This window comes from Notechis scutatus, chromosome 1 (assembly GCF_049901735.1).
Source record: "Notechis scutatus isolate UNSWTSFEM ecotype Mainland chromosome 1, rNotScu1.2, whole genome shotgun sequence".
Lineage (NCBI taxonomy): Eukaryota > Metazoa > Chordata > Lepidosauria > Squamata > Elapidae > Notechis > Notechis scutatus.
In genome coordinates, this window is record NC_142009.1 from 106156761 (window position 1) to 106184257 (window position 27497).

The window sequence follows — 27497 nt, forward strand, 5'->3', positions numbered from 1 at the left end:
TAATAATGACCTCCCAATAATCTTCTTTTTCTTTTTATTTAAATTTGGAAAGTAGTGTGGAAGGCACAGCTCAGGTGAGCAGCTCAGGTGAATTCAAACTCTTCCACATAAGAATATAAAATATTCTTATTTTATAAGGATATAAATATGTAAGCCTACAAATATTTTCCTTTTACGTTGCACATGCATTTATCTATTCGCATAGTAACATTTCCTCATCTTCCTCCCTGCAGTTTCTTGACGCTTTCTCCAAATCTGCTTTAAAGAGTCTCCATCCCTTCAGTGCAGATATTTTGGGAGAGTGAAAGACTACAAGAGAAAGAGGAAACATCCCTGGTGTCCTGATGAAAACTATTCCATCAATAAAGGTACTACTTAGTGACCACTGTGTTTCTTTCAGGTTAGATTACACAGTTATTTGTCTTTCAGTGGCCCTAATAAAAGTTTCATTTTACAATCCAATACTATATGGTAATCTTCCCCAATCTACACAACTTGGTCTTCAGCTCCATAATCTCCCAGTCAACACGGCTATTGGTGAAGGCTGCCATATGGAATATTTTGTTATACACTAAACTGGCTATTTACACTTTTTGTTGTTTTTTCAAATGTTGTTATTAAGACCTTCAGCAGATTTAAAATAATCTTCATTGATTCTTGGGAGTGGTTACAGAAGGGAAGCCAGGCTTACTACAGCTCCCCCACCACAATTTCTTAAATGTATACCAATGTGCTAAAATATAATAAAAAACTTTTTTTCTTGTGTCTGATTGCTATCTCTACTAATAGTTAACTGACTTGTTCAGTTGCTTTGTAATACAGTTATTCAGTACTTCGCCTCTCCATGAGTTTTTTTTCAATTTGGGCATCGTTTTCTTTATAAAAATAAATTATTCAGCGCTATAAAGTGAAAAGGCAACTTACACTGAAAATGTTATTTGTATTGTAATATTGTAAATATTTAATGTTTCTAATAAAAATGGCCTTGCCTTTTATTTTTACAGAATCTATCTTTCTTCATTTAACTTAATTGCTTCAATTTATATTGTATAATGAGCAATAATGACTTTATGGAGTTTCCTTTTTCAATAAAATGACTCTGGTTGAAGTATCATTACAGTTACCAAAGATAAGACTGCTTAAGTGCCTCTGGGTTCACTGGGAAAAAATTAACATGCCTAATTCACCAGATTATTCTTATGGGATGTGCAAAAACTTCACATAGAGTCACTCTGAAACTAAGCAGCCATAGAAATATCATTAATAAATAAATAGACTTCATCATTAATATTGTTTTAAAAATTGGACTATAAATGTGTGATTATTAGCAATGTATGTATAATATTTTTTTTTCATAAATGTATTTTATATATTATTTTATATATTATTTTGCTACCTTAAGCATCGTTTCTATCTAGATTTTCTCAGCAATCAAACATAAAGAACAAAATAAGATTAGAATTTTATTCTGCATGTTTGAATATTTACTATTATTTTATATAATGTTCCCTTAGTTGATAGTCATTTAAATAGTGTGCATTTATAGATATGAAATATTTGGCTGCCAGAGCAACCCTATAAATATTTAATCTTAAGTAACTCTCAGTGGATACATTCAAATATCAAAAAGCCTTTTTAAAAAATCATTGTCAGAACTGTAAGGCGGGCCAGCTAGTTCAGAAAAGACACTAGTGACTTTGCATAGGCAGTATAATTTTACCATACAACTTAATCATATGTATGTCCACAGGGAGCTACTCTGGTGTAGTGGTTAAGGGCCCAGGCGAGGAACCAGGTGACTAAACCCATCTTAAGCCCAAAGCCAGCTGAATGACCTTGGCCCAGTCATTTTCAGCTCTAGGAAGAAAGCAGTAGCAAAACCACTTCTGAAATCTTGCCAAGAAAACTGCAGAGACTCATTTGAGCAGCTGCCAGCAGTCAAGACTGACTCAAAGGCACAAAATTAAAATAAAACAACACACAGACACACACCTATCCATAATAATAAAATATATATAAAAGCATTACTATTCACAATGGTTTAAATGACATAGTTTGGAAAATAAAAATTGAATATACTTATCCACAAGGGGAAAACTTTAGGGTATGGGAGTTTGAGTGAGCCCCTTTAGTTGATACGGTTCCAAACTTAAACTAGAAGTATAAAGTTTTTCATCTTATGTGTATGTTTGTGTTTATTTTTGATGTTTTTATAGCGTGTTTCTGTTTTAATCTTTGTTCAGCACCTAGCGTCACTCTATTGTGAGATGGGCAGCTAGATAAACTGTACAAAATATATTGATTAAAACTGTGCAACATTAGTTCCTAGGGAATTTCATTCCTATTTATGCTTCTGGCAAGGTATTTTATTGCTAAGCTGTATGTTGCCTAAAGCAGTTCTCTTTCTTTTTGTCTGTGTTAATTTGGCCTTTGCTTATCTAAGGGCTATCTATGGCTTATCCAAGCTTACCTTGATTTATTCATTGGTAGATAATCATTTGATACTTAAACAACTGCTGAAGAAAATTTAGGATAGCTCATATGTTGTCTAAATATGCTCACTGAATCAATTAGTTACATATAACTGAAGCCTAAAATTAAGGTATATATTACAGTCAGACCTTCAAGTTCAAACTCAAAAGCAAGTTGCCACCATATTGTAATTTTAATATAACAATAAAAAATGTCAAATACATAAATCAAGAACAATCTTGTCAGTCATATTTAATCTTAAATTCATTTAAATATTATTTTAATATATTAATATCTATTAAGTATGCATTACATTTAATGCTATTTTTTTCTGAGCCTGCTGGGAATACATGCCATTAAGGATGAGCCTCAGGTCAGCAAAAGTTGCTCATCCATGACCTTGACCATCACTGAGGCGGAAATGCCCTTTGATGCTACTGACATAATGTTTTGAGAGTTGACTATGGAGAAGTTTGGAGATATATTGGAATTCAACCATTTGATGCATTATCTTATCTGTTTTGCAAAAAAAAATGGTTGTCTGCTAAAACAAACTCTATTCTATAATAAGAACTGATCTTTAGGAACAAATATTGTCAATTAGCTCAACTTGGATGTTCTTCAAGAACTAAAATCATGATCATTGGTTCACTTTTTCTTGAACAATTTGCACAACCCTATTTTTCAGGTAAAACTAATTTTTAAAAAACCCTATGAAATGGCACAGTCATGAAAATGATGTGATGACAATTGAATGTTAAACAACTGAATCAATAGTCAATTGTTGTTATACACAGTAGGGCCTGTGATTTACTGTAGAAATGTATCCACTTCCTTAGGAGAGAAATAACTCTTCTCCAGAAATTTAAAATTATAAATGTTTGTTAAAACAACATGTTCTTCTGCTACCTTGGGAAGAGAACTATCTTCTGAAGACTCCCAAAATATTTCTATGAATATTTTTCAATTGAAAATATTCAAAATTGTGTATATTGTACAGAAAACTGATAGTAAAATTAAACAGTAGCTGCACAAAAAGTAAATACTAAGGCAACTATAAAAGTACTGTAAGCAATTTTGTTTTTGGTGCATACAAGTGAAACCACCCAGAAAACAACAAACATTAAAATCAACTACTTCTTTTTAAAGGCCATTCACAAATGAGCTCATCTGCTTATCTCATGTTTTATTATAATTAGCCCTGAAAACATAAAATAACTGATGTGTGAGTTACAAACAATAATTTATTATTTGGCTTATTTAACTGTATAAATTAGTGAAGTATGAACACAACTAGGCCTACATGGATACAGCTGTACTGTTTATGATTGCCCTAGCAGGGGGGAAAATGTCAAGATAATAAAAAGAAATATTGCCAATCAAGTCTCCACACAGTGAATTCATGCATTCTCTGGGCAATTATTGGCTCACATATTTTGCTTAAATCCGCCCACAGATATTCAACTTCCCACTGAATTCAGGGCTGCCATGTAAGTAGTAAGCCAATATAGAAAAATAAAAATCAGTCCACAGTCCCGTGTTTCTGCAGACTGCTCATTTATATGATATTATTATTACTATTACTATTACTATTATTATTATTATTATTATTATTATTATTATTATTATTATTATTATTATTATTATTATTATTATTATTATTATAAAATAATAATAAAATACACAAAAATGACAGTATACACAGCAAACGACATAACCATGCTGGGTTTCATATCACAAATCACTAGTCAAACACTTCCCAAGTGTTTAGGACTGCGTGATGTATCAGCGGATTATGCAAGCAGATCCCAGTAAGGTGGCCTTCTTCAGTAAGGTGATCTTGTCAGCACCAATTGTTTTTAAGTGATGACGATGATGATGATGAAGATGATGATGATGATGATTAAATCTTTCGTGAAATTCACAGCCTTTGGGGCTGGTTGGTAGCTCAACAGCTCAAATCCTAACCAAGGACCTAAGAACTGTTAAACTAGCATTGGAGGATATAAGCTGTTCCAAGTAGGGTGGTTTTTTGTAGAATCAGGATATTCAAGTCTGATAAATTCAGAATTTCCCGTTATTACTATTATACACAAAAACAACAGTATACACAGCAAACGAGATTACTATGCTGGGTTTCGTATCACAAATCACTAGTCAAATACTTCCCAAGCATTTAGGATTACGTGATATATTGGCTGAGTATGTGAGCAGATCCCAGTAAGATGGCCTTCTGCAACTGACCAATGGTGATTTTGTCAGCGCCAATTGTTTTTAAGTGCTTGCCTAGGTCTTTAGGCACAGCACCCAGTGTGCTGAGTACCACTGGAACCACGTGCACTGGTTTATGCCAGAGTCTTTGCAGTTCGATTTTCAAGTCCTGATATCTGGTGATTTTTTCAAGTTGTTTCTCATCGATTCTGCTATCACCAGGTATGGCAATGTTGACAATCCACACTTTTTTCATCTCCACAATCGTGATATCCAGGGTATTGTGTTCCAAAACTTTATAAGTCTGTATTCGAAGTCCCACAATAGTTTTGCGTGCTCATTTTCGACCACTTTTTCAGGCTTATGATCCCACCATTTCTTTAGTACAGGCAGATGGTAGTTGTGACACAAGTTCCAGTGGACCATCTGAGCAACTGTGTTGTGATGTTGTTTGCTGTCAGTCTGAGCGATTGCCTTGCAACAGATTATTATTATTACTATTATTACTATTATTACTATTATTACTATTATTACTATTATTACTATTATTACTATTATTATTATTATTATTATTATTATTATTATTATTATTATTATTATTATTATTATTGCCACCTATTTACCCATGGCGACTCGAACAAAATCTGGAAAAAAAAAATTTAAATCACTCCCTAACGACAGCAGATCATACAAGCCATTTGATGGGCTCCATTCCACTCTGGGTTCCCCAGGCCCGCTGGCAGAACCAGGTCTTCAGTGCCTTCTGGAAGAGTATTAGAGAGGGGGGCATTCTAATCTCTGGGGAAATGATGTTCCAGAGAGAGGGAGCCACCATAGAGAAGGCCCTTCTTCTAGATCCCACCAGATGTATCTCCCTCAGGGATGGGACCCGTAGCATTCCCTGCCTCCCCACTCTGATGGGTTGGGTAGATGTGACCGGCAAGAGACGGTCCCTCAGATAACCTGGTCCCAAGTCATGAAGGGCTCTAAAGGTGACAACCAGCACACCCTGAATTTCACCCAGAAGCAAATCAGCCACCAATGCAGTTCCCATAGGAGAGGTGAAACATGTGCACACCAGGGTCTGCACAAAACCATATGGACAGCTGCATTTTGCACCAATTGGAGCTTCTGGATGTTCTTCAAGGGCAGTCCCATGTAGAGCGCATTGCAATCATCAAGACAGGAAGTGACTAGGGCATGAGTGACTGTGAGTAGGAACCGTTGGTCCAGGAAAGGATATTTTTTAATAATTGCTGCAGAGATTTTTCTTTTTATCAGATGGAATCCTTATCCTAAAATACACATTAAATCAGCTATACTAATTATAAGTAAATTGTACTGAACGTGTCATAGTGATTTGTTAGAAGATAAGGTGACCCTAGAAATAAAGCCTTATCCTGGCTATTCCAGCAGGAGTATCTTCTGAGCATGCAGTACATGCATGCCAAGGTGACTTCTGGAGGACCTCAAGGTAGACTTGCAAGCTTTCAATCAGATACTTCACGGCTTCAAGCAATAGATCCAAAATATGCTGTACTTCCCTTGAAAAATGGTCTAATAAAATTAGATTCTTCACTTACTTCAGCTTGCAGGGAACAAAAGGAAAGAACAGTAGTGTATTGAAAAAGATAAAAATAATACCTATTCCATAATGTTTTGCCTTGGCTGACTGTGAAATCCACATCATTATCTTCTCCAGGGCCAAGCAATATTGTAATTTAGGTAGATGATGATGAAGACATTTGCTTAGAATAAGACCAACTGGATTTGTCCTTCAGAAAGGACTATTGTATGTAGAAAAATAATCCCTTTGAGTAAGACAAAACAATCTCAACAAAAGCAAAACAGGTAGAACATCGATGTTGTATTATTTTGAGAAACAGAGGGAGAAAATGTCCTTATCTGATAGGGCTAGGAAATTCATATTGCTCCTGTATGAAATAGTTTCATTTGAAAGCACAATCTAGATTTCCTTATATAGTATAAAATAGCTCAGAAAGCCCTAATAATTATTCTTTCTGGGTGTTTCAGATCAAACAGATTTTGGATAGCTATCAAAATGCAGCCTCCTGGAAGCTTTTATTGTAATTAAATTCATTAAGTTAAGATATTAATAGAAAATGTAATTTGTCGTGTTTCAGAAAACTAAATTAAAACAAAGAGCTTTTTAAACCGATAGGTAGGTGGCCTGACCCAGCAATTCTACTTTTACAGAAATTCTTTATGTGTTAAATAAATACATTGGAATCTGTGTAGATTGCTTAAAAAAAAAGACCATTAAAAATACCAAAGAACAATAAGAACTTGACTACTTGAGCTTAAATTCTTTGTGCTTGTAGTATTATTCTGAATAACTTAATGATGAAAAGTGACAGACAATAACTTCCTGGTAAATTATCATAACTGTTTCTTCTGAGCATGGAAAAATGAAGTGTGTTTTCAGACATGCATTAGGAAAGTAGGTAAAATGTGATTTGCTGTATTGAAGCAAAGAAATATGTTACTGTACTTTTTAAATATTGACATGTGATCTGCTATAATATATACTGCTTAAAAGTCAAAGATAATAAAACTATCATATCTTAGTTTACAGTCTTTTTATTTGTTCTTTGCTCAGCTGGCAAAGCATCGATTTTGGCTGCATTTATATCTACATAGTTTGTGCAGCTTTGTTTTAAAATACTTGGTTCACACGGAGTGTAAATTACAGCTATTATAGGGGGCTTAGAAAGGCATCTTAGGTTGTTTTGTAAAATTTTGTAAAGTAAAATTTTTTAAATATTTTCCCATTGGACTTCAAAGCCTTGAATCCAGGCATCCCTGGTTCACCCCATCAAGCTGATATTATAATTAGACAGTTATCTCAACTACTACAGTAACCAACCATCTATCTGAAGAACAATGATTCTTTGCTTGGAGCTGCTTCTGTTGACAGAGGTGTCTCATATCACACAGTTTTTCATCTACATTTTTCCAGTTCTACTGGGGTTCCTAACCTTTTCCTCAGGTTTTCCTAATAAATAGGACCACACGTAGAAATGTGAAACCGAAAACATCACTGCTCACTTCTTTTTTTGTTAAAATCTGCTAAGGCCAAATTCTTAAATCACCTCGCTTTTACAAAATTATGGACCACAATTGCTTTCTAAATAAATTATTGATGAATGAACACTGTTTTTTTTTTTTCAAAGAAAGGAGACCCATTAATACTTATTAATAAAGCTGTTTTTTGTGTTTCCTCAAACATTCTGGTAGTGATTATTAAAGCTCTTTAGTCAAACATTCATCTGTATTGAAACAATAATCCCTTATATTTTAATTGAATAGCCATTGTTCTCACATTATTTCTGCAGTGATTTTTTAGAATTTGCCCTCTCTCAATGTTAATTTCAGTGAAAGAAGAATTGACTATAAATCATTTTAACTATAGCAAAGTCAGAGTTTAAGCCCTGTTTTTATTACTGTTGGATTTTAACACACTCTGAAAACTCTACATATTTCGGGCCTCCATAACATAACCAGATTCAGTCATACAGTGAGACATCAAGACCTGAGAACTGTCAGGTGTTTTGCATCTTTTCCAATAGTAATGCAATCTAGCCAACATTACCAAATGTTTTTAAAGCCAGTTACCTTAATAGTTCAAATCTGTATATACTTTTACCACTATATTCTTCAAGCTCTCCCGTTGAGCAATATCTCAAAAGTCTGTAATGTTTTTTAAAACAAGAAGTATTTAACTTTCAGACAATTATTTCTTCCATCTCATAAGCATGTATCGTAGATTACTGTTTCCATCTACATGAGTACAGATATTTTTATATGTATTATCTTCTTTTGTTCTTTTTTGGGTAATCCATTTTCCTTTCCTTTTTATCAATAAACAAACTGGCAATTTCACCCACTTATACCACATTCTTGGACATTTCCACATTGCCTAACTGCTCAAAAGCTTTTTGAAGCTAACTTTCAAATTGTTTTCACTTCCTTCTGCTACAAAAGACTGAGAAAATGTAGAACGAAACAAAATCTTCTTTTATGGCCGCATCCAGAGCTACTACCATACTGCTCTTAAGAGGAAAATCCTCTCACCATCCCTGCACACAAAAGAGGAAAATAATAAATTGCTAGTACTCCCACCTTGCACATTTTTAATTTATGCTATACGCATCTGTTTAATCTTATGCAGAAAAGAAATCTGAGTAGTTGCTGCATTGCAAAACCACCAACACATCTTCCCTTTAAAAATGTGTGAAATAGTAACATGCAACTGAAGCCAAGTTCTCATCAATGGGATACCAAACTGTCCACAAGCCCTAAAATGATGAAACATTGCAAGAAAAAAAAAAACTTTTACTCCTGTTTCTGATCAACAGATACAGAACTAGGAAGAAAAAATGTTTTACTCTTATCCACAGCTGCCATTGGAAGACCGTGCAGCATTTCCAGACTATAAAGACTACGTATATGAAGATGTTCCTTTTCTCCCACTTAACAAAAATACTATTTTACTGGTTAAAACAAATGGAAGGGAAAAAAACTGTATCTTTGCAAATACAGTTCACATGCAGTACTTGTTGAAATGCTGGTGAAAACTATTTCCAACAAAAGTAGCCTGCAGTATTGCATTCTAACCACTGCAGTGTTCAAAGTTACAACAGCACCAAAAAAGTGACCTATGACTAGTTTTCACACTTACAACATTCCCAAGGTCACATGATCAAAATTCAGGCGCTTGGCAACTGGCAAGTACTTATGACAACTGCACTGTCTCAGGGTCATGTGATCACCATTTGTAACCTTCCCAGCTGGCTTATGACAAGCAAAGTCAATGGGGGAGGTCAAACTCACTTAACCTCAGTGATTTACTTAACATCTGTGGCCCAAAAAAAGTTTGTAAAATGAGGCACAACTTACTTAACAACTACCTTGCTTAGCAATGGAAATGTTGGGTTCAATTGTGGTCATAAGTTGAAGACAGTCAGTCAGTCAGTCAGACAGACAGACAGACAGACAGACAGACAGAGATAAGATAGATAAGATAGATAGATAGATAGATAGATAGATAGATAGATAGATAGATAGATAGATAGATAGATAGATAGATAGATAGATAGATAGATAGATAGATTTATCCTCAAAATAATCATCCCATTGTAAAGGAAGTCTAACATTTTCTAAAGTTGTTACTATGGTCAGACTATATTTGTATGACGGAACAGCCTTATTCTAGCTGAATAGTGGGTACTAACTTACTGCTGATCCAGCAGCAAATGATCCAATAAGCAGATGGCTGTCCCAATGGCATTAAAGCAGCCTTTTTTGGACAGCATAATGCTGCAAGATAGAGTGATTTAAAAAAACACTGGAGCTCCTGTGAAGTGATGAATGGAGGCTAAACTTTCCTGCTGCCGTTTCGCAAAGAATCCATGGGTTTGTGGTAAATGTTCTAGGTTTCCATCTCAACAAACGCTTCTACATTTGGACAGCACAGTCATATCATTAGGATGAGCAACCACAATCAATGCAAGTTGTTTTGAGATTATTTGGAACGTGATCCTGACCTGAACATCACAATGAAACATCATTTGTTCTTTGTCAACAAGATGAAAACGCAAGCTGTAAACTGTTCAGTGTCAAAGATTTTGTTACCTGTCCAGAGCATAGCAGAGAGAATAAATTATGAATCTAATACATTTGGACATTTATTGGCATTTGAAAGCACATAGCTTTGTTACCTCTTGCAATGCTGTGCAGAAGGGAAGGGGGGAGAAGCATGTTGAACAAGGCAGCCGATAACTTGGGTTATTTTTTTTTAAAAAAATTAAATATTTTAGTCACGTGACTGTTTTGTGCTGGGTTTCTGTGGCAACTGCTTCCTAAGGGCTAATGGCTATTGTATTAAATGCAGCTTGTAAACAGCATATTGTGTAAAGTATCTTCTAGAGACAGCAGAGGGAATCCATACAGTGGGGAATGGAAAGTATTCTTGCTAAGGCTTCAATCAACAAAATGTTTACTACTTTTTTTTTTGCCTTCCAATAAAATGGAATTTGCATTAGATTTATAAGGGTTGTGATCGATATTATTTTATTTTTCATATTTGTTTCAACCAGGGGTGGGATTCAAATTTTGTAACAACTGATTCTGAAGGTGTGGCTAGGTGGGCATGGCCATGTGACTGGGTGGGCAAGGGGAAAAAAAGATCATGGGGGGGGCACACAGCACACCCCTGCACTCCGTTTTGGGGCCTTCTGGGCCTCAGGGAAACCTCCTGGGGGCGTTTTTGCTCCCAGGAAGCTTCCCTGGGGCCCAGGAAGGCAAAAAAATGGAGGAGGGAAGCCTCCTGGGGAAAGCAGTAAGTAAGCAAGAGGAATCCCAGTACAGCTGATCATAAGAACAGTTGATCGTCAGGAGGTGGGGGGAAAGAAATACCTTAAGGAGTGACTGAGTGGGGAAGAATGCAGTCAGCGATGTTGGGCATGTGCACAATGTTGCGCATGAGCGATAAGGACTAACTGGGCGGGGAGGGAAGGGGCGGGCGGAGAGGGAAGGGGCCAGCCAGGTGCATGATTTGCCGGTTCTCGGAGCTGCGCAGAACCATAACAACCAGTTCTATAGAACCGGTCCAAACCAGTAGAATGCCACCCCTGGTTTCAACTGCAAAGACCTACTGTATATATAATAAACAAAGATAATGTACTGTTATTCCTACAAGGTAGACCAGATTAAGAAACAAATACATGCAGATCTAAAGCTGTTTACTACTACAGTTATAAAAAAATCTTGCAAGATTTGATGTCTTCCCTTCCTCCCTCTTTTAGTTTCATGAGAATTAAGGGTGAGGGAGTATTTATGTAAACCACATTCTTAACCAGGGCTCAAAACTCAGCTATCTGTTGTTGCCTTAGTAGCAGATCTTTCTTCTGTCCTTCAAGGTCACGTTCTATACTCACTACATGTATTGAGGCTGAAAGGCCATGAGTTATGCTGCTTTCTAAAAATTAATATTCAGGCTATATTAAAGCTGCGTAGAATTCACCTAGCAGAGAGATACTCATCCATTTTTCAGAATGGTCTAAATGAAATATGTAAAAAAGGATAAGTTTCATATATATTACGGTATTCAATATGTCATCCTATTAACATCCTTCCAGAGTGTTAAATACTTCGCATTTTTTTTTACATAAGCTATTTCACTCTTTGCAACTTTTAGGCTAAGTATTGTCTGTACTACTTGCACTGATTGTTCAACTAATATTTATGAAACTAATATGTCAGAGTGCACAACACTGGCACATTCCCCTCAAATTGTTATCAAAGAACTGAATTAACAAGGTAGCTACTATATATCGCCTGATGGGAACTGAAAAACAATACCATCTTTTGCGCATGCTCTTGTTATCCTAATGAAATAAAATGTATGGCACCCTAGATTTCTCCCTGGAGATCAAAAACTATTATATGTTGGATGTCCCCATTACTTTAATGTGAGACATAACTATTGTTAACAGATTAAACAAAACTACTCTTAAATGTTTCCTGTTTTAGTGTATGTCCAAGCCTGTAGGGAAAGAGAAGAAACTATTGCTCTTATGGTATAAAAGATTTTTTAAAAGCCTCTAGACTCTGGAGTGTTGCAAAAGACTGTTTCCTTTAGACACAAAAGCAATTCAGAAATCCTTATGTTGGCATGGATTTTTTTTTTAAAGTGCCTTTGGCTTACATTTCAGGTTGCAAGAGATTTTTTTAAGTAATTGGAAAGATTAATTTTAAAATTCTTAGTAACATCACTCAAAATAACCTCTCTTAATAGCAATAATAATAGTAAAATGATCAAAAGCCTAATAGTAATAATATAATAATTGTAATAGATGAGTGAACAAGATTCAAGATGATTTTATAATGATGTCATAAATACTTTATAATTAAATATATTTTAAAATCATATTTGAGTAGCATCTTTGGTTCAGTTCTGAGTTGCCAAAAGACCAGAATACTCAAAGAAAGCATCTAATCCCATCCATCAGCCAATAAGTGTGTGCATGCTTGTGTATGTGTGTAGATATTATTACCATCTAATACAATCTTAATGATCTTTTGATAGAAAACCGCAATGTAAGTGAGATATCTTTCTCATAGTCTTAATAAGGTACTGTTTAAAAGCTCTGCTGAAGAATCCACTCTCTTGATTTAGGAAATCTATGTAAAAATTGAGAAGACTCAACTTTTAATTACTGATAAAGGTGACTGAGGAGGAAGTAACCTCATACCCTTAAATGAAACGGGATTTTAAAAAAGAGCTATACAGAGATGCAATGAAGATGATCCGATAGCAGAATCACACTGACTGCAAAGTGATCTGGAACTTGGCCAAAGCCAGAAAGCAATAAAAAGAGCATTTTAAACTACAATTTATTTTAGCTTCTGCATTTATGGGTGTTATTTGTCACAGTAGCAGGTAACAAATTTTTCTCAAGAGGTGTGATTTAAATTGACAATATCCCTTATGAATTTCTGAGTTTCACTATGGCATATTTACTCTTTTCTTTTTACTTTTTCTTTGTTCAGAGGTATGCAGACCATCTGTGCCTCTAATATGTTGTTCTTAAAGAGCCTCCAATATGTTTCAAATGTCCCTTTTTGTCACTTTTGCAAACCTTCCGTTTTTGTTAACTCTTTCATTTGCAACCACCATTAAAGGTGGTGGTTTAGGGACAGAGTCCACAAGAACTTGCTTGGAAATAAAATAAAAAATTCCAACTGCAATTTAGAAATTTCTAAATATTGCCAAGAAAGATGCTTTCTGAAATCCTTGACAGCAAGTAAGTCCCTGGAATTGCAAAACATGATAAATTAGATTAAACGGAACTGGGTACTTTATGGTTCAGTTTGCTTTAAAAACCCAGACACTTGCTATGTGAATACAGGCATCCTGTTAAGCCATACTATGACTGATTTGCGTAGGCATAATATGTTATTTTAACCTTGCAACTGTCATTTTGAATTAGGTTTGTGTGGTTTAGTGTGTTGTGTGAAGTCAATGTGCACCTCTATTTTGAAATAATAAATTGCAGCCATTAAAATCAAAAGTTTGTATCATTCATGAGATGCATAAATCAAATGGGATACAGACAACACTAGTAAATAGCTAAATAACTCTGTTATAATAATGAAATTGAAGATCATTTAAAATAATGCTATGGAATTGGTTCTCAAACTAATAAGGCTTTGGACAGCTATTCCATGAGCAATTCACAACAGCAGATTTTCCTTGTGTTGGAGAGGAAACACACCTCCAGTATACTGATAGGATTTGTGAAAAATACTCCATTCTAAGAATACGGATTCTCAAATTTAAAATAATTCTCTTGCTGGGATACTTTTATCAGTACTACTAAGCTAAAAACCGGGAGACTGTTGACTGTCCCGCCTCAACCATGAAAGGCCGTTGGGTGACTGCCAGTTCCTCTCTCTCAGCTCAACTCACCTCCCAGGGTTCTTGCTGTGGAGGAAAATAGGAGAGGACGGCGTGTTGGATATGTTCACCACCTTGACTTATTTGTAAAAAATAATACAGGTGAGAAACAAACAAATAAATAACCTTTTAGGAAAATCACTTTCAGTTCTTCTATTCAATCACATCTGATTCGCAGAGACTCGGAGACTGCCTGGACAAGTGCATGCAATTTTCTTGGCATGGTTTTTCAGAAGTGGTTTGACATTCCCTCTTTCTGAATGCTGGGAGAAAGCAACTGGGCCAAGGACACACAGGTGGCTTTGTGCCTAAGGCAGGACTAGAATTCATGGCCTCACAGATTCTAGCCTGATACCTTGACCACTACATCAAACTGGCTCTTAGCAAAGAATATGATGTGATACCAATTTACAGTGAAGTAATGGACAGAGTGTTGATCATGTTTAAAACTAGCCAGTTTGGTTCAAGTAAACTAGCTGTTACATCCTTTTTCCTTTTTCTGTGGAAGAAAGAGAAGCCCAGAAGGGTCACTTCCAGAGACTTCCTGCATGTTCCCTGACCTCTTCCACAGTCATAGTCCTCATTCTTACACATGTGCTGCAAGCCAAGAATGAAATTAATCCAGTCCCTCACTAGGCAAGGAAGACAAGTCACACATTGCACAAAGAAACCTGTGCAATGTGAGGCTGATTATTTGAAGTTGAACTGGGAGTTGCAATGGAAGAATGAGAGGTGGCTAGAGTGTAAGTACAGCAGCACAAATGGAAAGGAAATTGGAAGCACAAGAAGAAGTTCATCATGATCCATTAGAGAAATTATTACAGCTGGATTTGAGGTAACACAAATGGGTCATGCCATGGTTGGAATTAATTACTAATTAATATTACTAATTTTGAAAGGCTTATGGCTTTTGAAAGAATTATCACTGGATCCAGTTATTTTCTTAGTCAGGTAACATTCTGGAATTTCCCTTGCATTTACACTTCCCAGATTCTTTCCGCACAGTTTTCTAAAAGAAAAAAAAAGACTGCAGAGAATGGATCATAAAGATAAGGATAGTGGGTATCTAGCCTTATAATTATAAAGTATCTCATTCTTATAATTACATCTAAAATTTTAGATTTTATTATAGAAGACCAATGAGCACAATGTAGACATTATGCTATGCATTTTTCAATTCAATTGGTGTGTACTGCATAGCTCATTGATTCCAGGAGCAAAATAAGATGTAAGTAATACATTCAGATCTATTTAATCAGTAATGTCACAAAATAACTGATGTAATATGGTGTAACACTGAGGATTTTAACTTTACAAGCATTTTAATTGGTTTGGATACCTGTTAATTATGTGGACATGAGCATTTGATTCATATTTAGGGCATTGGATTGCAACAGATGGACAATGAGCTGCCCACTGAACATAACACTTCAATAACTTTGTACTGCTAGGTAGCTCCATTAAGGTTAAATTGGTGGCAGCAGTCAGTCCTTGCAATATTGCACTTTTGTGTTGAAGTAATTGTTATTAAGGAGATTTCAGTGCATTAAAAAAAAGATTAAATGTACCTTTATTTTAATACTCTTAGCTTTATAAACTTTTCTGAACAAATACAGTATGGCCTCATAGTTCCATGAGTAGTGGCAGAGAAATTGTAAGTGCTGAGTTCTTCAAGACACATTTCCATATACTGAATCAGGGAGAATCAAAAACTGATCTGAGTTGTCCTAGAGCACAACTGTATGTTTTGCAGCCAATACCAAAATACCTAGTGTTCTTTAACCTATGTAAAGGCTACCAGTATATGAGTCTGGGTGATATTTGTAAAAAATAAAATAAAATAAAGGTGCTGGATGTGGTTATATATAGTCCTCCAAAAAGTATATGTTTTCATTTCTTAATTTCACATTTATGAAAACACTTTAAATGTCATTAAAGTTCTGAAATAATGAAGAGTTATGGAACATAACGAAATCAATAATTTATAATGTATTGTTTTGGCTTTTGCCAGAATATTGAAGAAATGTCATGAGTGATAATTTCGAATGGGAATTGGAGGACATAAGGAAAATGAAATCCCATTAAATTTCTCCTTTATACATGTCTCAAGAAAATAAAACACCAACTTACTGTCATGGATGGACTATCTCATCATAAAGAATGGGCTGTTAGTAGTAGTCCCTTGTACAATTTGAGAATTAATTAAATAATTATTGTTCTTCTCTAAAAGACTTATAGAATCCAAAGAATTCCTTAATTCTAAGGCATTTTCTGATTAGTTTTAAAAAAGTAAATTAAATAATAAGCAAACAAACATATACTTAACGGAAGGAACAGACCACGAAAAGAATGCCCTCTTTCATACTGAAGTTCAGTGCAAATACTACTGAAAAGAATTAATTCCAGACTGAAATTAAACTTGAATCCTCACATGAATTGAGTAGGCTTATTTAAAACTTTTATGATGATCACAATGCTATGGTCACTTAAGCTTTCCAGGTGTTAGTTATATATGTTAGTTTTCTGATATTTCTGCCTCTTAGAATATGAAGGATTATATCTTAAGTCAAAAATATTTCTCAGTTAGCCTTGTTTTCCATTGCTATGTGTTTATAAAATTGTACCTGTGGTTAAATATATTTCATACCTACCACGAAAATGTTCTTACTATTTCAGCAAATTGCTGGTTTGCATACAGTTTATGTTGTAAACCTTGCAAATACCAGACTCTCAAGATAGATTTAAGCAACAGGAAACAGAGAAAAAGTATAATAAGATATAAATGATTTTTTTTCTAATTCCATGGATTAGAAAAGTAACTGAATACAAAACTATCTTTTTCATCCAAGTGTCTTCCATGGACGCTAAACTTCAGAAACTGGAGTCTACCATATCTGAAAGTTATCAAGTTGGGGAAAGCTCATGTAACCAATAGAAAATTTTACCTAGACATGAAATGTTAAAATGAAAAATGTAAAATATGATGATTTATTGAGTAAGGATATATTGCAGACCTTGTACATGAGAAATATGTTAAAGGTTATGCTCTGGTTCAGTGTTTCTCAATCTCAGTAACTTTATGTTGGCTAACATAAATTCTAGCAGCTGAAGGGTACACCTCTTAAAGTTGTTGAGATTGAGAAACACTGAACTAGTCTATTGCTTATTTCATAACAAGCCTTTGAAACTTACCTTCTGTCACTTATTACTTTAGATAGCAAAGTGGAAAATTTAAAGTCACACTATGTAAAGCATCTTTTTTCTTTAAAAGTAATTTTTAAAAATAAATTATTAAAATAAATAATAAAAAATAAAAAGTATTTATTAAATTATTTTAAAAAGAACTATTTTTAAAAAACTTCTATTCAAATTTCAATGTATGTTACTTTGCCAATCAAAAAATTCTGATTTCTCATTTAATGCTTCCATGTTTTCCTATGTCAACATTCTGACATTACTTAGAAAGGACATAATTATTAGGGCTGAGCAGCACTTCAGATTCCAAAGCAAAAAGGTGTTTCAAAGTACACAGGGACATTCATACAACATCTGTCTGCAGCACCTTAATCCATATTTTGCTTTTCCCTGGAGTGACACTGCATCTGTGAAGGACAGCTGTGCAATCCCAGGAGAAAGGCAGTTTTCTTCTGGAATTGCAGACAGTAGATACTTAAGAATGCTTTAAAGAAGATAGTGTATTTTGCCTTCAAAGCTCTAATGATTATATCAAGTTAATTTTCAGGTTGCATATTTAAGCCCCGGAAGCCTTCTCCATAGATATCTATATGAATTCTGATGAAAAATAGTATTCATTTACTTCTAATATAATATGCTCATAAACATAATAATCATGCAGTAGTGAAAACAATTAGAAAAAAGTTTTCTCAAAAGAGAATGCTCTGCAACATTACATCAGTATCTATTTAATAGGCAGCTTGTTATTTTTTTTTTTAATATATCTTTAGGAAATCAGAGTGCATTTATACATCAATATCTATTCCTTTCAAAATGCCATTCCGCTTACATTTTACATATATTTATTTCTATTAAGTCTGTACATACTATCTGCTTGCACTTACATTGTATTCTATTCATTACAATCCTACCAGGAAAACACATAATTTTCCACCTAAACTTGCTTGAATTAAGATTAAAATTAGAACAGCTTTGCATTTAAAAATTTAACGCTGAATTGTCATACAGCCCTAACTTCAGAAAATGTTGATAAAATCATTTGTGATTATGAAAGTTGACTAGCTTATCTTACAACTGAAATTCTACTTGCCATTTTTCTTTCAACATCAAACACCAAAATGTCAGGACATGAGCTATAAAGATTAGTATTAATTGGGTCTAAAAATGGGTCTAAATTAATTAGGTCTAAAAACGACCTGGAAGCCAGGGCATATAAAGTTTAAGACACCTAGATATGCCATCTGGAAATAAGTGGATCATAGTATTTTGTACCAGCTAGCTCAGAAGAAACAATCTGCTGTTTATCATTTCTGTAACATTTACAAAAGCATATACCTTTGATGTCACATATTACAGCGATAATATAGCTTCTTCAGCGCTGACTGGATTCATACATGCACACTTTAAACCCAAGAATACAGAAGCTTGTTCATCCCAAGGATAAAACACCCAGACACAAACTGAGCAATGAGATATATGCAATACAGTGCAGTGAGGTGTGCAGATCTGTACATTGGAGAAACAAAACAACCACTTCACAGATACATGGCACAACATAGGAGAACAAACCCATGAGGACAAAATTCAGTGGTCCATCCATCTGCATTTGAAAGACAAAGGCCACTCTTTTGAAGGCAGCATCATCCACATTTTGGACAGAGAGGACCACTGGTTTGAAAGAGGGGCCAAAGTGGCCACATACAGTATGTCAAAATTGAACACCCCTCTCGGAACAAAAGGGGAGGGATATATCATCTATTTCCTATCTACAACCAAGTCCTTTCAGCAGTTCCAAGAAGGCTCCACACCCGTTTGCACTACTCAGGTGACTCTGAGGACATAGACAAAGCTCCAAGTGGTCTCAATAACTCTCTAAAAAGAATACAAATGACAAGCAGTCTGCAAGGAATATAAATTCTTTCATTCCCCACCATCCAGTCAGAACTGAAGAAGCTTTTTGGATGAGAAGCAAAATGTCCTCAGAGAAAAACAAGAAAGTCAAGTTGCCTCTTGAAAAAGCATCTTTGCGACAACCATGACCTGGATGATTGAGAATCTCCATAGACATTTAGCTATGCACTTTGTGATGAAGTTGAAATATTAACCAATACCAATAAAAGGTAGCAACCTAGGTTACTTAGAAATTCAGAACAGTTTAATCAATCCCCTAAAGCCACAAATTTCTTCAAGAGGCTTCAACAAATATGTCCCTCATATTGCTATAGCAAACTGTTGAACTTTGGTTAACCTGCTAGCCTTGCTCTGAAATTTGACAATACAAAGATGGTGGAATAATCCAAATACAGCCATCTTTGCCAATTCCTCAGCTATAAAATCACAAAATAAATACTACCTGATTTGAGTTCAATGGTATTTCTTTCAGGTAGGTGTGTTAGAATAGTAATCTGAGCAGGTAAATTCAGAGTGGAATACTCATAACTATCTGAATTGACAAACAGTTTTGTATTATTATATTTGCTAAACACTTATTCCAAAGATAATCAAGACACAAGTACTATTCTTAGGGATCTGCCATAATCCTGTTTTTAAACTTTGCATAACATTTTATCTACACATTCAGTAGTATTGAACCTCTACTTCAATACAGATTTCAAAAAATAGGACTTAAACAGAATAAATTGTCCCAATGTTCTGAGAAAAGTACACATATTTTAAACAGTTATATTCCTTTCCAAATCATGTTTGTGGTTAGCTATATAAATCATTTGAATACAACAATGCCAGAATTGCTCATAAAAGTGAATGAGCCCTTCATGGTCCTACCTTCTGATTTATTCTTAAGTTTATGGCTCACAACCTTTTCCCACTGAAGGAACTGGGAGACATCAACTGTGTTTCCTATTTATAGAATCTTCAAGCCCTGAAAATCTGCTTTGGAAGATTGGGAGGCCCTATATAGCAGATTTTAGGAAAACAGAAAAGCTGCCGTATACAGAAAAACAGGAGAAATTCCTGATAAATGATCAGATTTCCATTATTAGAAAGCTTGATTTTGCCCCAACATTTTGTAGCATATGTTCTCATGGTAGCTGGATATATTTTAGAAACAATATCCAGGTGGTTCTTATAATGACTCAGATTAATATTTGTAAATGAATGGAAAATGTGCTATATACAAAATCCCACAGAGTGCTTTAAAATATAACATTTAATAATGAGAGATTCACTGTTGTATCTTTTTTTTATTTCTGAAGCATTCATGATTATTCCTTTGCTACTGTTTTTTCCCATGCTAGTCTAAATGCTTATTGCTACATTTCTTTTTCAGGTCAGATAAGGAGTCTGCCTAACACAACCCATTTGGAATTGAAGCCATAAATGAAATGACCACAAAAGCCTATCAGTTAGCAGAAAATAGCAGCTGTACATATTTATTGTAACCTAACACGATATTGTTGCAGAGATGTGCTGTATAAAACATGCATAAGACAGGTGAAATGTGACTATAATTCTCTATTTGAAAAATGAGAAGCTGTAGAATGGCATAACCTCAAATACATAAACAAACTCTAAACTAATGGAGGAGACAGGTATATAACAATCTAGCAGTAGCAGTTTAAAAGTCAGTGATTAAGCCTTAAACTTTTTCTGTTCCCCAACTTTAATATTATATCTAAGATTATACCTAAGATGACGCTATAATAGGAAGAGGGAGGAACACTGGGTATGTTCGCTATCTTGAGCTATTCATAAATTAATAAAATCGGAATATAAATAACAAGACAGCCCCCCCCCAAAAAAAAAGCTGTATAAGGTTTACCATCAGTAATACCTTTCTATTCCAAAAATAACTTCCAAATCACACACTTAAATATTAACTCCCTGCTCAGGAGTCCAAATTAAAACATCCCAAGCAGATAGCTTAAACATGTCCAGAAAAGATACCATAGATATTATGTGTAATTGATTCCAGTATCAAATAACTCTTCCTGTAGGGAAGCTTTTTTCTAATATCTAGTTGGAATTTACCTTTGAATACCTCCATTATACTGTAGTTGTCCTGCATTCTGCAATGAAAGAGAGCCAATTCTTTTATGGAATACCTTTTAGATATCTGAAGGGTGCTATAATGCTTTCCTTCAATTGTTGTTTCTCAAGGCTAAAATATCCCAACTCTTTCCATTTCTCTTCACAGACTGTTCAAGGATACACAGAGCACTTTGAAGTAATCAAGGGGTGGATACCCTTACCCATCTCTGACTTATTGTACAGTAAATGTATTTCTATAAAGGTGCTCCTTACCAGACCTACTGCTGTAAATCCAAGGGAGCATCCCAACTGTAGACTTGTTCCTTAATCTAAAATAGGATAAACCTCAATCCCAAATGCAATACTGTACCCTACTTGCTAATATCACTTTCATCTTTATCAGATTTTATTTCAGCTCACTTTCCCCCAATTATCAGACCTAGAGAAATTTCAGCAAGACCAGTTGCTTTCTTAATAGTGGATGGTAAAGAGTAATGGAGAAGTTTCCAGTGGTTTCATATAGATGATGAATAGCAAAGGAGAAAAACTGGATTTCTATGCGATACCACAAGTCAAGAATCAGCTATAGTTCAGTGCACCACCTAGAGGACTGGGTATAATATCTTAATGTCTTCTACTTTAGAGTAAGCAGGCTTTTGAAAGAGTCATAGCATTAATCAATTGCACTATTTCTTTGAAGGCCTTGATTCAAAATATATTATTGATTTCATTTGCATTCATTGCATTTATTGATTTCATCCCCGCTCTGATTCCACTGATTTATTTAATGCATGAGAGAACCAATATATATGCATATAAAATGTCCCAACAGGATTTTATCTCACCCTATTTTAATAAAAAGACAAGTCAGGGCTTTCTTCTTGCTCAATTTTTACATTAATGATATTGTTCCAGCCTGAATTCATAATCATTTCCCTGTTTTACTTGATGGATTCAAGGTACACTGATCATGATGCATGTATGTTAATCATACAGTAGCGATATTATGTTTCAAAATAAAGAGTGTTAGATTGACCACTGCAAGACAAAAGTGTTGAGGATAACCTACAGTAAAACCAAAGTAGTAAGATGTGGTCACGGCAGTACCAAGAACAAAGGCCTTACAATAAAGCAATGCTCCTCCTTTAAATATTTGGGCATTTCTTTCTATCACCTGAAGGTATACCTAAATACAGTGTTAACAACTGCCTAATTGCATGGTTCAGATTATTATTCTACTCCAGAAAAGAGACAGTTAATTATCCCTACATTCAAAATGTTCCAGGGCAAGTATTTCCACAAATTGTAAGACAGAAATTTGAAATCAGAATAATATCGCCCAGCTATAAACAGTCAAAATTAATGCCTGCTGCATACTTAAGAATGGAGATGATACTGCTCTGAAACTTATTAAAACACACCTAAAATCACTAAACCTTTTAAGAAACCTGTTAGCCTCCCAGATGACTACTTACTATCTAGTTAGATTTTCTTACTGCCCTTATTGTGGAGGAAATCAGTGGGCAGGACATGTCCGGTCTTATATGCCACTCAGGAGGAATTAAATCCTGAAATCGTGAAAGATGCATGATTGGCTCTGGAAGCAGAAGTGTAGTCTTCATTTATAGCTCAAGTTTCTCCCTTTGGTATCCTCATTTTAGGAAAAACAGATTCTATACAGTACCTATTCACTCTGATAAGTAGCCTCATTTACCAAAATACATGTCTAAATGATATTCTCATTCTTTCCTTGAAAGCAAATTCAACAGAATATCTAAAGAGTCGCATTTTTGTCCTAATGGCCAGAGACAGATGGAGAACATCACACATGATGTCCTATGCTGATCTTTTTATGATGTGATTAAGATAAAAACACACAGCCAAATTACTGACATGGACTGCAAATGGAAATGGATAGAATTTTTACTAGAAGATGTGTTCTCTCATATTACATAGTGATCAAGTGGGCATTTCTATTTTGACGTCTTTTAATATCGGAAAAATTCAAAATACCTTTAGTTGGGTTGTAGTTTGGGGGCTAGTTTTACACATTTTTAGTCACATTAAGGTACTCCACAACATATGACCATAATTGAGCCAAAAATTATGTTGTTAAGTGAGACATTTGTTAAGTGAGTTTTGCTCTATTTTATGACCTTTCTTGCCTCAGTTGTTAAGTGAGTCACTGTAGCTGATAAGTTGGTCACATGGTTGCTAAATAAATCTGGCTTCCCCATTGACTTTGCTTGTCAGAAGATCTCAACAGGGATCCCATGACCTTGGGACACTGCAACTGTCAAAAAATATGAACCAGTTGCCAAGCATCTGAATTTTGATCACATGGTCATGGGAATGCTGGAGGTCATAACTGTGAAAAACAGTCATAACTCTCTTTTTCAGTGCCACTGTAACTTTGAACAGTCACTAAATGAACTATAGTAACTCAAGGGCTCCCTGAAGTGGAATTTTGGACAAAATGTTAAGTTTGCTAAAAGTTTATTTGCCTTTCTCTCTCTGCATTATGCAATGTGTTATCATAATAATAAACTGAACTGACTTACATACTTAATCTACAACATGGGGTCCACAAGGCCAAGTCCAGTCAAGTCCAGTAATCCAAGAAGACACCATGGGTAATGGCAATTCATTCTACTAAGCAGAAGTGCTTCATTCACACCCTCCAATAAGGCAGTACATGTCAGTGCTAATATTTTGGCCAAAGCCCCTGTTCAAGTGGATCCAGAAAACTAGCATCATGAAAATGTTTTTGAAGTTATGATCTTACTACTACTTTCTTGACGACCTTTCCCAGAAAAGCAATATTTGAGACAGCCAATAACTGGATTCAGGCAGCATATAAATGTTATAAATAAACAAACACAGATATCTCAGGTCAAGGGAGAGTTGCTTCAGGAAACATTTCATTATTAAATGTTCCATTCCGTAGAATATCTCTAGTGAGATTGTTTCCACTCATATCTTAAAATTGTGTTTTTTTTCATCTCCTAATGAAAAGTAATTTTAATCAGTGCATCTTACATCATGTCCTTTCTATTTTATAATCTAATTCTCATTATCTCAAAATTTAATTATACACCTATCTGATACAACACAGTGGGAATATTTGCAATCCAGGAATAGATTGAAAATTTGTGTGTGCATCTACCTACATGAATCCTAAAGCAAATACTGCATACATTTAATATGAACCATCATCCAATAGGAGAGGTGCATTTAAAAAGCAGCCCACTCTATGGACTTCTGCATCCCACATTATATTGGTGTAATTACTTCTGGTAAAGTAGTATAATGCAAGTACAAGAAAGTTAAATTCCTCATGATACTAATTCTTTCATCTGAATCCTGAGATATTTTTAAACTACCATTTGCAAGGATTAAATTTAAGAAAAGCATGGTATTTGGATGTTCTGGGAGCAAAAAGCAGAATTAAAAAATGGCTTGCTCGCCATTTTTTTTTTAAGCTATTTATTGATTTGTTTTAGTGTTTGAGAAAGTGACATACTGCCGGATAATTTAGTGAAGGGGACTAGTGCTTAAAAAACAACAACACGACTGTTTGAAGAACAAGAGTAAAATGAACTCAAATCATTTAACAGCCATTCTTATGTAAAATGTTTTCAAACATTAGGGCTTGATTTTATTAAGAGTGCATTGGAATAGAAAAAGAATTTTTTATTATGGTCGCAGATCAGAATTACAGATTGAAAAAAAAATAAAAAAGAGGGCTTCTTGTCATTTATTTCACCGCGTTCTATCTACTTAATGCTTTTAAATCAGCAGTTTTACAGTAAATTACAATTATCTTTTAATATTTCTATTTTTATATTTTCAGCTTCATATTTCAAAACATATTTCATTCCTTCCTCCAAAAAATATACTTAAAATTTAACCCCATTCCTTTTGGATTTGACTACAGTAATTTTGTGGTGTACCTACTTTTATTTAAAGTCAGTTTGAACGCTATTTACAAGCATGTGTTTAAATATAATTTCAATATTATTTCTCTCATTTTATCTATCATATTAATTTCAAATATATAAATATTCCCAGTTTTGGGGATTTTTTAAAGGTTCTTCAATGATGGTAAAACCTTGACAAACACTGAAGAGCAGTCAGATATTTTTTTTTTGTTTCTCTTTGCTGACATCTAATGGTCAAATAGATTTTTGCAGCCCAGATCAGTTCGCCCTTCCACAGAAAACCTTTTATTTAATGGTTGTGTTTAAGTATTTTTTCCCCATTACTTTTCATTACACAAATGTTCTCTTTAGTTTTACAGCATTTTTCCTATAAACTATGGCTCTGAAATATTGTCTGATGACTACTTCAGAACTATTACCTTATTCAGACTTTTAAAGCAAATAGTGAAAAGTTATTTACTTATTTAACCATTTATAACCTAATACCTTTCTCTTTTCCCTTTCCCTTTTTTGATTACATTATAATCAAAAAACAGCTATAACAGTTTAATTTTATCCATGTTATAAATTCTAAAAAATATGTTTTACTTATATTTTTACTTTGGTCATTCTGTGATGTAACGTGTTCTGGAAATCTAATGAAGAGCAGTATCAAAACATAGTATATTTGCTTTATGTTCCTTCAATGTCACAATTAAGCAATTAAAATTCAGAGTGATCGCACTATTATAGACTTAACAAACATTGTGATACAATTAAAATTTCTATAGAAGTATAATTTGTATTACAGCATTTATAAAAATTTGATTACAGCAATAACAAATCATATTTCTGTTAATTAAGGTATGCAATTTGATTCAATGAATGGTACATTAGTATCATTTATATATGCTTTATACTATTAAATGATGCCTCATCATTTATTAATATTGGGTATAGCATGTGGAATAAATTTTATTTCAAACCCCTAGCTTCCAACTATACATAAATGAAAGCTATTCCCATTGCTTTAAATAAACCTTAAAACATAATTTTCTTGGTGAATATTAAACTTGCATTTCAGTTCAAGATAAAATAAAATATTAAATACTTCAGAATGGTCTCTAGAATGGTTATGAATAATAAACCAAAATGTCTGAAATGTTTAAAAATGTGCTAAATTAATTAATGAGAGAAAAACATAAATTTCAGACAACTCAAGTCATTACAAAAGCCCTCAGAATCAATGTTCTAATCCTGTTGTCAGCTGAAGCAACACCTTTTTATATTAATGTAATCTAGCATACTTCTGAATAAGATTTGTATTCCTACTGCTTTGAAAACACTGGATTTTTAAGATTCTACCAGTGTTGGCAACAAGATTTACAAGACTGTAAATGTAATATTTGTGGTCCTTATATAATCCAGCATGAATTGCTTTATCTGGCAATACATTTGCCCTGACAGAATACAGGTAGTCTTTGACTCACAATCACAATTGAGCCAAACATTTTTACTGCTAAGCAACACTATTTCTAAGTGCGCTTTGTCCTATTTCATGATCTTTCTTGCCACAGTTGTTAAGTAAATCTGGTTTCCCCCATTGATTTTGCTTGCCAAAAGGTCACAAAAGGCAATCGCATCACATGACCCCAGAACAATGCAACAGTCATAAGTACATGTCAGTTGCCATGCGTCTGAATTTTGGTCACATGATCATGGGGATGCTGCAACTGTCATGTGTGAAAAACAGTCATAGGTCACTTTTTTCAGTGCTATTGTAACTGTGAACAATCACTAAGCAAATGATTGTAAGTCGGGGTCTATCTATATAGAATGCCTAACTGATAAGCAACTGATAACAGGGTGCTTTATTAAATGTATTGGTAGCTCAGAAGGAAATACACATGAGAAACAGGATTGAAAAGGGTGAGAAGAGAAGAGGAGAAACATATGCATTAAAATACTATTTAAAATATTGTTTAGAATCAGACTGAGTGTGCATTACAATCCTATTCTCTTACCTTGTTTCTTTTGAAGTATGCTCTCCGGCAAGCTGCAAAGCATTTTTCACTGCAGAAGCATTTCACTTCACTCCCCATACTCAAAGAATAGCGTTTGATTCCCACTTTCTGGCACCAGGCACACATGATTTGTACATTTGATATATCATCTTCTGCAAAAAAAGACAAGGAGAGTATTTGTGTATCAAAAGAAGCATTGTGTCA

At 34.4% G+C, this 27497-nt stretch overlaps 1 protein-coding gene across 5 annotated transcripts in view; it reads right to left on the reverse strand.

Annotated features, from left to right (window-relative positions):
• The window catches only part of SOBP (sine oculis binding protein homolog), a 175752-nt gene that overhangs the window by 80933 nt on the left and 67322 nt on the right, over nt 1-27497 (reverse strand). For all 5 annotated transcript variants that reach the window (XR_015745238.1, XM_087942577.1, XM_026666633.2 and 2 more), the window contains one exon: nt 27294-27445. Coding sequence is in view for 4 of the 5 variants with exons in the window: in XM_087942577.1 (XP_087798703.1) it covers nt 27294-27445 (152 nt within the window). In the remaining variant the exon portion in view is untranslated. The remainder of the gene's footprint in view (nt 1-27293; nt 27446-27497) is intronic.